This window comes from Canis lupus, chromosome 2 (assembly GCF_003254725.2).
Source record: "Canis lupus dingo isolate Sandy chromosome 2, ASM325472v2, whole genome shotgun sequence".
NCBI lineage: Eukaryota > Metazoa > Chordata > Mammalia > Carnivora > Canidae > Canis > Canis lupus.
This window is the reverse complement of record NC_064244.1, coordinates 72,980,162-72,991,045: the sequence shown is the minus strand read 5'-3', so window position 1 is coordinate 72,991,045 and position 10,884 is coordinate 72,980,162. Positions and strand designations below refer to the sequence as shown.

The 10,884-nt window shown below is 42.0% G+C and overlaps 1 protein-coding gene across 1 annotated transcript in view; it reads left to right on the top strand.

Annotated features, from left to right (window-relative positions):
* Positions 1 to 235: 235 nt before the first annotated feature.
* The window catches only part of MACO1 (macoilin 1), a 60,500-nt gene continuing 49,851 nt past the window's right edge, over positions 236 to 10,884 (top strand). The window contains exon 1 of the mRNA XM_025446950.3: positions 236 to 427. Within this exon, the coding sequence (XP_025302735.1) occupies positions 348 to 427 (80 nt within the window). The 5' untranslated portion in view covers positions 236 to 347. The remainder of the gene's footprint in view (positions 428 to 10,884) is intronic.

The following is a 10,884-nucleotide window of genomic DNA, read 5'->3' as shown; positions in this document are numbered from 1 at the left end:
CAGCGGGCCCTTGGATTGGCCAGCGGCGGCGTAGCGGCGCCTTCGATTGGTCCCGAGGGCCATCCGTCGGAGCCGAGGAGGCGGGGCAGGCGGCTGGCTGGTGCTGGGGCGGGCGGGCCCCGGAATTGTCATTTCTTTGTTTCCGAAGGCGGAGGAGGCTCTGAGCCCCCCCTCCCCGTCCCACCCCCTCCCCCCGGGTGCTGGCTCCATGTCTGTGTGACCGGCCCCAGGGGTAGAGTCCAGGCCCGACGCGGGGCGGGCCGGCGGCGGCGGCGGCGGCGGCGGCGGCGGCTGAGGTGAGAGACGGCGGCGGAGGCGGCGCGGGCACCCGGCCCCCCAGCGGGAGGATGAAGCGGCGGAACGCCGACTGCAGCAAGCTCCGCCGCCCCCTAAAGCGGAATCGGATCACCGAGGGCATCTACGGCAGGTGAGCGGCGGCGCCCCCGCCTCCGCCCGCGCGGGCCCCGCGGCCCCCGGCCGGCTCCGGAGGGGCCCGGCCCCGTTATGTAACCCCGACTAGGCCGCACGCCGCGCCCGGGGCTCTCCCGCGGAGCGCGGCCCGGGGGGCTCCGGCCGGCCCGCAGGGGTGCGCCCGGGGGCGCGGGGCGTGGCGAGGGCCGCCGGCCGGGCGGGGAGGGCGCGGCGGGCGCTGGCCGAGGAAGCCGCCGCGCCGCCGTTGGGAGCTCCCGGCCCCGCCGGGGGGAGGGGCGGAGGGCCCCCTCCCCGCCCCTCCCGCGCCCCCCGCCCGCGCAGCCCGGCCCCGAGGGCCGCTCCCGGGGCCGCCGGGCCTCCGCTGCCCCCCACCCCCCGCGCCCCGTGCGGCCCCGGCCTGGGAGTCGCCGGCCTGAGTCGGGAGACGCGTGGACCGTATGCGCTAGGGGGAAAGGCGGACAAAAGTTGGGAGCAGGCGGTGGCCCCACGGCCCCCGGCAGCTGGGCAGGTGGCCACGTTGCCCCTTCTTTCGCCCTCTACTTCTCTTGCGGGATCTCACACTTGGCACCGAGGGCTGAAGCCGATACCCCCTAATCATGCCCTGTGGCCTCGCTCCAGACGCAGAAGGAGCTGATGATCATTTTCTCGGCGAACATTATTTTGACCATTCTAAGCAGATAGTTTTCTTGTTTTAAAAGGGCTTTTCTTTCCCCCCCAAGCTCGCAATTTTCTTTTTCTTCCGAAAAAAAAAAAAAAAAAAAGCAGCGTCCCTTTAAATAGAAACTGGATTCACTGGCTGTGAGAGGGAGAAGGACAACAGGTTCATGGGGCAACTTAGTGACAATCGCAGCTTCCAAAGCAGAACGTGTGTGCGACCTGTTATTTTCTGGTTCGTCTCAGAATGTTCATTCTACATGGTACTTGCGTTGGTAAATGATTTCGGTGGAGAGACAGTTGACAGAGGAGAATTCTCAGCATGTGCATTTTGGCTTAATTGAGTCTTCGTGGTATTTTACAATTTAGCCCTTGTAGCTGTGGGACTTAGAGAAATATGTGAAGTAGCTGATGACACCCAAGCTGTCACGAAGCCAGTGACCAAGTCTCAGCATAGCTGTACACCTTGCACATGCTGTTGTTTACATATATGAAGATTGCTTTTCACAAGCAGCTGAGTGATGTAGACCTCAGGGGTTTTCTTTATTTCAAGTTTAAAAGCATGAAGCAGTCAGTCAAAGTATAAAGGTCTTGTGTATTTATCCTTATATATAGGTATATCCTTATGTAATGAGACATAGATCATAGGAACAATTCATTCATTCAACAAATGTATATACTATGTGCCAGCCCGTCTTCTAGCTGTAAGGGCCAGGCCAAAATCTATGCTGAATCAGTCAAATCTGACCCTTTAAACTAAAACTGAAAAAGCAAAAACCATTTTCTTACAGATTTAATGGGTCCAGGGAAAAGTCTCTGTAAGTTAAAGACACTATGATCCTTTAGGAAGGATTTTTGAAAATTGCCCATTGAAAAAGATTTGAACAACTTAATAGTGACACAAGAATAGAAAAAGCGTATTAAACAGAATTATAGATCAAGGGCTTTGAATGGCTGCTGTTCACAATAACATATGATGTTATACTTTTATAGAAAGAAGATTGGGGATCCCATATTGTTTACATGTGTTGTATTTTGACATCTCTTTGTATTTGAACAAATGATGCTGAATTTAGTACCTGCCAAGTAGTAACCACTCAGTCAATGTGAGCAATGTGGAGTGAATTCATTGTCTAATGATGATTTATTATTTTAGTGATGATTTTCTGGAATTTGAATTTTCTTTTTTTTTTAATTTTTATTTATTTATGATAGTCACACAGAGAGAGAGAGAGAGGCAGAGACATAGGCAGACGGAGAAGCAGGCTCCCTGCACCGGGAGCCTGATGTGGGACTCGATCCCGGGTCTCCAGGATCGCGCCCTGGGCCAAAGGCAGGCGCTAAACCGCTGTGCCACCCAGGGATCCCGAATTTGAATTTTCTTACCCTAAAGTAAATACGCTATGCAAGTTATTCAGAGTTTCGCTGTAAAATTTTAAAACCCAGCAGCTCTCAAATCTGTTTACCCTTCTCTGTTTGGCATTCTTTAAGTTAGATGTTAATCAAAGACCTAGATATATTTCTACCTGTCTTTCCTTTTGGAGTATCATATATCAAATCAATGTTTTAATTTATTAACCTGTTTCTTAGTTTATAATATGGAGTGTTGGACTAAAGAACAGGATCCGAGTTTTGGTTTTTTCCAGTTCTGTTTTAAAAAAAGAATTAGAAAATTGTCCTTTATTTCTAAAGCAAACAGAATGAGTGGGCCAGTTATAAGTATGGTGTTTGACGATTTCTGAGTATCAAATTTCTGTGATCATCAAACTTAACTCTGTATTAAATTGTTTTTCATACCATTTATTACCCATTCTGTTTCTCAACATCTGGCCAATTTTGGTCTCATTAAACAGAGAGCTTTGTTTTTTTCCTGAGGCTCTCTTGACAGGTTTGATGACCACTATCTACTGTTTCACAGCATAACCTTTCATGGACATTATTTTCATGTTCTCAGTCTGCACAACTTTTTGAGCCTGGGCATAGCAAGGAGGCAGCTGTGATGAAGAGAGCACTGGACTGGGGGGTTCAGAATCCCAGCTCTGCCACTTTGAGCCCCATTCTCTCATCTGTCAGATGAGTCCTGAGGACTAAAGGAGCTCATATTCAGTTTGTGAATCTCTATAAATTCTAGCAGGCTCTACAAATATTATTTACCATGTTGTTGTTATCACATAACATGTTTAGTTTATTCTTTAAGGAGGCAAGAGAGACTATAAGATTTGTTACGTCTGTAAACAGAAGTTGTGTAGTCAAAACAAAGGGTCAGTTGCTGCTTGGTCTTTCTGAAAAAAAATCCTGTTGCTGAGATGCTTTTAATTATGGGCTCTAATCCAGCTACTGTGACTGAGGTGATTGTCAAATGATATGATTATTGTCAGAGGCAAGGTAGAAGGAAGTTGGACATATCAGTATTATCTACATTTATGTATATGCTCACTGTTTGAAAATTGAAGTGTACAGAAATGTTATGTTAATCAATAACACTGATTACTATTGTCAAATTAATAATCAAGAATAAGAGAAAAGAAACAGGAATGGTGAGTTTCTTTTATGTTATTAAGGACTAAAATTCAACGTCATTAAAGAACAGTCTGGGCCAGCACAGAGCCACAGTAGGAATTCAGTGCCCAATAAATGTTGAGTGTGTGAGTTAATAAATAAATGAATATAAACAATTCATCCTACTCAGTGAAGAACCTGCATTGTTCAGGGAATTGTGGAAGACACAGGATAAGACATGGTTTCTTGTCTTCAAGGAGATTACAGTCTAGTAGATCATTATGATGCCTTCTTAAATTTGTACAGTGCTTTTGAGGTCCCAAAGAACTTTGTGTTCTGTTCAAGGAAAAATATTTTTTGTTGAATTACATTTTAGCTTGCTATTCTAGTTGTTCACCTGAAGCATTTTATTTTGCCCTGTGCTATTTTATGATGAAGTAGATGGTCGCCACTAAGTGGGGGAATATTATTCTAACTCAAATGAGATAAATGTGAAAGAACTTCAGAAGTTATAAGGAAAGGTTATTAGTAAGAGAAAGCAAAATAAATGACTTGAACAACTTAACTGTGACATTTCCAAGGTCCTTGGGTTTTATGGCAGTGATTCTCTGTCCATGTCTGCCTTCACACATGCACCAGACACTCCCAACAGTAATGTCTAATTACATGCAGTGCTGCTCCAGGTGAGGTGGGGTTTGAGTGCTCTATAGTTTTTGAAAGCCTTAAGGGGATCCTCTGTGGTTTACCCACCTATCACTTTGCCCTGCTCCCCTCTTCCTCCCCCCTGAGAATTACTGACTTTATAATGGGAAGATGGGAAAATGAGAAGATGAAGTGTGTTAAGTAGAAGACAGGTGCAGAGATGTTTATGTTTAAAGCCTCTGCAGTTAAAATTGTTACTTACCCAAGTTGGCATAATAGGCATTTTAAGAAAGGCACATGCATTAAGCTTCAGGAAACTATTTTATATCTTTGTTACCGGTGGCGCCTCTTCACTTGTGAATTTATGAATACTTCCTGTTGTCGGATGCCGGGTTCTGCGTGTAGCATGCTGTTTGAAGCTTAGGTGGTGCAGTACTGTACTTGACTCTTAGATTTTTACAGCTTCATGCCTTCAGACTAGAGCTGAGGACTCAGGACTTCCCTGGTAGATATAATACCTTGTCCCATCTTTGTTTCAGAAAACCATTTCCTGGCCTTTGACTTTTGAAATGATCAAAGTTTGCATCCTTCTCAGCTTCCTAATTTCCTTTTTCAGACCCTAGTCTAAATAATCGGATCTCCAGAGATTTCACTTTCCTGCTTCTCCTGCCTCTTTAATTAAAGATGTTTCCTAAGCCTAGTTTTAGCCTCCTTTGGGCTATGCTTATTAAAGCCACTAGAGGCTGGCATGACCCTTGGCTGCCTTGGTTGTGTTCTGCAACCGAAACCCCAGACACCAATGTTGCAACCTCAGAGCTGAAAAGCATTTTGGTAATCTGGGGAAGCTTAACTTCAGCAACACTGGACCTGACACGAAAGTGATAGATTCCGTATTGTTTTAGAGAGGTGCTGGGGAAGGGGTTAAGTTTTGAATAACCTTTCCAGTGAGGTGTTCACCTAATCCTTATATTTGCAGTTACCATGAAATGCCATTTAAACAAATCTGCCACACTGGAGTTCTGTACTTGGTTTTTGCCAGTTGTGTATTACCTTAAAAGAAAGGTACTTTCCTCAACTTTCATTTATGATGATTCTTGTCTGAATACTCTTGGCAGTTTAGTTTCATTTGGTGTTTTGAAAATCCCTTTAAATTTCTGCTACGAGTTGAGGCAGGAGAATGAAGGAATGTGATCTAGTTCAGATTATTTGCTTTAGAGCTTCCTGTTTTATTAGTGATATTCTCCTTTTTTTTTTTTTTTATTCTCGATGGCCTTTCTTGAACCTCACTAGATTTGGAGATTGATTTTAATGGAAGAATTAATAACTTATTATTTTCATTTTCTTGTTATTTGCCAAATATTCTGAAGCCAATTCCTATTTTGTAAGGACTTGTATTTCCAGAGTCTTTTTCTTTGGCCACTTCTTTCTTTCTTTTTTAAAGACTTCCTTTATATATTTTTAAAAGATTTGATTCATGAGACACATGGAGAGAGAGATGCAGAGACGCAGGTAGAGGGAGAAGCAGGCTCCCTGTGGGGAGCCAGATGCAAGACTTGATCCCAGGACCCCAGCATCACAACCTGAGACAAAGGCAGATGCTCAACCACTGAACCACCCAGGCATCCCAAGATTTTATTTATTTATTCATGAATGATGGAGAGAGAGAGGCAGAGACCTAGGCAGAGGGAGAAGCAGGCTCCCTGCAGGGAGCCTGATGTGGGACTCCATCCTAGGACCCCAGCATCACGCCCTGAGCTGAAGGCAGAAGCTCAACCACTGAGCCACCCAGGTGCCCATCTTTGGCCATTTCCCCCAGATCTTCCCTTTGGGGTTTTATGTGTGTGTGTGTGTGTGTGTGTGTGTGTGTTTTGTTTTGTTATTTTCTAGGCTACCATCCAGGTGATACTTAAGCGAGTATAACAAAAATATGTATCTTGTGGAATCTTGGGAGTCAGATAGAAATTTTAAACATGGTTAAGGCCTCAAAGTAAAATAACTGTAATTAGGTTACTTTTTTCCTTTCTTCCTACCTGTCATGGGGCTCAAACTCAAAACCCTGAGATCAAGAGTTGCATGCTCTGCCCACTGAGCCAGCCAGGTGCCCCTAGGTTACTTTTCTTGATGAAATTTAGTGTGCTCTTCTTTATATCCTTTCCTACATACTTTAAAGGATGTAGTTTATTTTTTTTATTTTATTTATTATTTATGATAGTCACACAGAGAGAGAGAGAGAGGCAGAGAGAACCAGGCTCCATGCACCGGGAGCCCGACGTGGGATTTGATCCTGGGTCTCCAGGATCGTGCCCTGGGCCAAAGGCAGGCGCCAAACCGCTGCGCCACCCAGGGATCCCAAGGATGTAGTTTAAAGATACTGATTACTTTTATTCTCTAGGTTTACTAGATTTGGATGTAATTATTTTACTTGGATTGTTTTCAAGAAATAGGTCCAGAAGAAAAAAGTTGCTTGCTCAACAAGCTACCTAACTATAATGGTACAGACCAACAATAGAAACACATATCCTTTGCTAGATGTTTTTTTTTTTTTTCCTCATCATAAATTTCTTCAAGTACCCAAGGAGTGATTATTTCCTCAGTGTCTCTCACCTTTAGGCACACGGATCCTGGTAATGGAAACCTAAAAAAAAGAATAATCAACTGTTAGAATATATTTGACATCTAACTTAACTCATGTCAAATTGGCCTCTGCTCATTAACCTTCCAAAATGCCTATCATTCCCAAGTTTTGAAACCCCCTCATAGCACTAACCTTCATTCCTTTGTTTTCCTCTGCTGCTTTTAAGGACAATGTACTCATGTTGAGTCATGGGATTGTGACATCAGAAATAATTTATCCCTCATCCATCTCTTCTGTTGCCTTTTTTTTTTTTTTTGCAGAGATTTTGCGTTTAGTAGATTGAAATAGTGCATTTAGTCCACTTTGGGTGTATCTGTAGACATCATTGATGGATTTACACTGTTTGAAATCCATTTCCTTAACTAGCACAGGAAAGGTGGCTAAAAACAGTCTAGCTCTGTTTTTAAATTATATCATTACTTTGTTCATCTTCAAAGCGCTTCAGAAAACCAAGTAAGTTGCTTAGTGCTAACGTCAGTATTTTGCCTATCTTGTAATGAGGGCACTTGAATTATAGAGAGAATGCCATGTTCATGGTCAAACAAAATCTCCTATCTCAAATGAAAGAAATATTAAGGCTGGAGTCTTCTTACTCAGGTATAATAAGCATTATTTTCTTGCCTTGCTCTAGACCTGACAAGCTATACCTCATTGTTTGTGGTATTTATGACTTTTTCAAAAAATGAATTATCTTTTTATTTTTGAAATACGTTTCTCTATTACAATGATCATTCTAGGAGTGTGACTTTTCCTGGAAAGCAGTCTTGAGTTGTCCCATCTTTTCTGCCATAGTTATTTTTGTAAAGGATATTTGACTTTAATTTTTTTCTATAGAGCTTCATAGTGTGTTTACACATTAAGTTTATAAATTTATGAATGAGATACTGAGGGTTTATTCTTTCATAAAATACATCAGATCCTCATTTTTTAAAAAGTTGGTTCTCTTGGAGAATTAAAGAATTATATAACTTGAATGTGTATGTAGGAAAGGATATAAAGAAGGAAAATAGGGATCCCTGGGGTGGCACAGTGGTTTAGCGCCTGCCTTTGGCCCAGGGCGTGATCCTGGAGACCCGGGATCGAATCCCACCGCGGGCTCCCGGTGCATGGAGCCTGCTTCTCCCTCTGCCTATGTCTCTGCCTCTCTCTCTCTCTCTCTCTGTGTGACTATCATAAATAAATAAAAATTTAAAAAAAGAAGGAAAATAATATTTATTGACTAATGTGAGATGAGAAAGTCCAGTGTGATGGATAAGCATATGGACTTTAAAGTCATACGAACCTGACTTCAAAGAATGTCCCTGACACTAGTTGTGTGACCTTGAACAAGTCACTTATTTACTTTAGCCCTCATTTTTCTCATCTGTAGAATGAAGATGGTAAATAATACCACCTACTTTATAGGACTGCTATAAGGGTAATTGAGATAAGTCACATAAAAAAAACTTACCATAATGCCTAACACAGATAATTGCTCGTAAAATTATTTGCTGTTACTACTACTTTTTTTTTTTCTTTGTCTTATTTTGTTCCAGTTAGGGTATTAGCTTCAGTTTCATATGTGAAGAAACCAAAGTTGCCCCAGGTTTAGTTACTTGGTAGAGGCCCATATCTTTCTAACCCCAAAGTCTGTCCTCTTTCTGTTGTATTGTGCTACTTCATCATTTCTGAGTGATGTTTATGTGTAACAACTCATATGATACTTTCAGGCTATCTGCTACATATAGGGCAAGTATCTTTATCTTGGTTTTACAGGTGAAACAACAGGTACCAGGAAAATTTTTTCCTTCTCAAAATGACAATCTCAATTAAAAAAAAAAAAAAACAGTATAGATATGACAACGGTACAAAATGTGATTGGACCAGGATCTCTTGATTTATCAATCTCTTATTTATCTGTTGCTTTAAAGGATATTAGTGAGGGGTGCCTGGGTGGCTCAGTTGGTTGAACGTATGACGCTTGGTTTTTCGGCTCAGGTCATGATCTCAGTGTCATGAGATCCAGTCTCACGTTAGTCTCACTGCTGAGTGTGGAGTCTGCTTGCAATTCTCTCACTCCCTATTCCTCTGCCCCCCCCTTTCTCTAAAATAAATAAATCTTAAAAAAAAATAAAGGACATGAGATAATTACTGAAATTTGAATAAGGTGTCTAGATGAGATAATAGTATGTTACTATCAATGTTAATTTCCGGACTTTGATTTAAAAAAAAAAATACAACATATATAGGGAGAGAATGATAAGAACATGATAAAATGTTTTCTCATTTGTGTATTCTGAATGAAAGATACAAGGGAATTCTTTGTGCTATTCATGCATCTTTTCTGTAAGTCCAAAGTTACTTCAATATGAAGAATTTAAAAAGTTAAAGTAACACATACTTGTTATGAAAAAAATGAATACAACAGTGTAGTAGCATAATGCAACAGACCTTAATTTAGTAGTCCTGCTTTGGGGTGATCACTGTTATATAATTTTTAAGTATTGTTTTTTTTTCTTTCTTTCTATGTAAGCAAACTGAATTTCTTCCTTAACAAAAATAAGATTCTGTTTTACATACAAGTTTCTTGGCTTTTCTCCTCACTTAATGTCTTCTCCATTTCTTTCCATAGAAAAGTATTCATTAATATTTCTAGCAGCAGCACAGCTTTCCACGTAGAAATCACTGTGTTCTCTGCGGTCTCCAGACTCCTGTTTCTGTGCTCTTTCACCAGCACCCTGCAGCCTTTCTGCTCCCGGTTCCTCAGGTTTCTTTCCTGTGAGAGGGTAATAACTACCCTGCCTCTTTCACAGTTGTAAGGCTAAAATGAGATAATTAATGTGAAAGTATTTGGAAAAATTACACATATGATGTAAGTGTAAAGTGTGATTAGGTAGATGATTACTCCTGCTGAAGATAGGAAGTGTAATCCTGCGGGTTGTTCTCTTTCTCTTCCTGTGCTTCGGCAACATCCACATCCCAAACCTCACAGAGGCCACACTGTCCAAAGTAGTATGTTTTCTTTTTTTCAGACGAAAGTATTTTTGAAGCAGAATTTCTTAAAACTCTAAATTCTCCAGTTGTGTTAAGTTACAGTACCTGTCCTTGATATCTCTGTAGTCTATATAGTCCTTTGTCAAAACACCATACTACCCAATTTTTTTAAAGATTTGTTTATTTTAGAGAGCGAGCATATGCGTGGTGGGGGGGGGGGGTTGGAAAGGGACAGAGGGAGAGAGAATCCCAAGCAGACTTCACGCTGAGAGTCCTGCTTGGGAATGGGGCTCGATCTCACAACCCCAGGTCATGACCCCAGCCAAAACCAAGAAGAGTTAGTCGCTTAACTGACTGTGCCACCCAGGCGCCCTACCACAAAATTCTTAAAAGCTCTTTAAAAAGATTTCTATTCTAGGTTTTCTTTATTCTTTCTAAATGGGGCATATTTTGCGCTAGATTTGTTATTGCAGTGGCTGTGTGTGTGTGTGCCTGCATATGTGTGTGTATGTAATTGACTCTCAATGGTTCTCTTGGCAGTCTACAGGAAGCCCAGAATAGAAAAGACAAAATAAGGAGTACCTTAGGTCTTCTCAGGAGTCCCTCCTCTCTGGATTGCACACCAGGATGCAGGTGCAGAACATAGCAGTGGGGGCTAGGCCATTTTACCTTGATGCTTGCATACAACTTTCTGTAGTGCACAATTTCTCAATCATTTTTGTCTCAAGACCTCTTTCTGTTCTTGGTTTATATGGGTAATATTTATCAATATTTACTGTATTAGAAATTAAGACACTTTAAATAATTACAAGCTGATATAAAAATAATAATAAATCCAGTAGAAGAGTGGTGTGGTTTTACATTTTTGCAGATTTCTTTCATGTTAGGTTCAATAATAGAAAACTCTTTGAGAACCCCCACTGTAGGCTGAGCCAGTCAGTGGCAGGTAGGCCAAGTGGAGTGATAGTCTGGTACGCAGAGCAAGGCTGATTAAATTCATTTTTTTCCTGTTGGAGACCAGAACAGATGGGGAGCCAGGTGCAATGGTA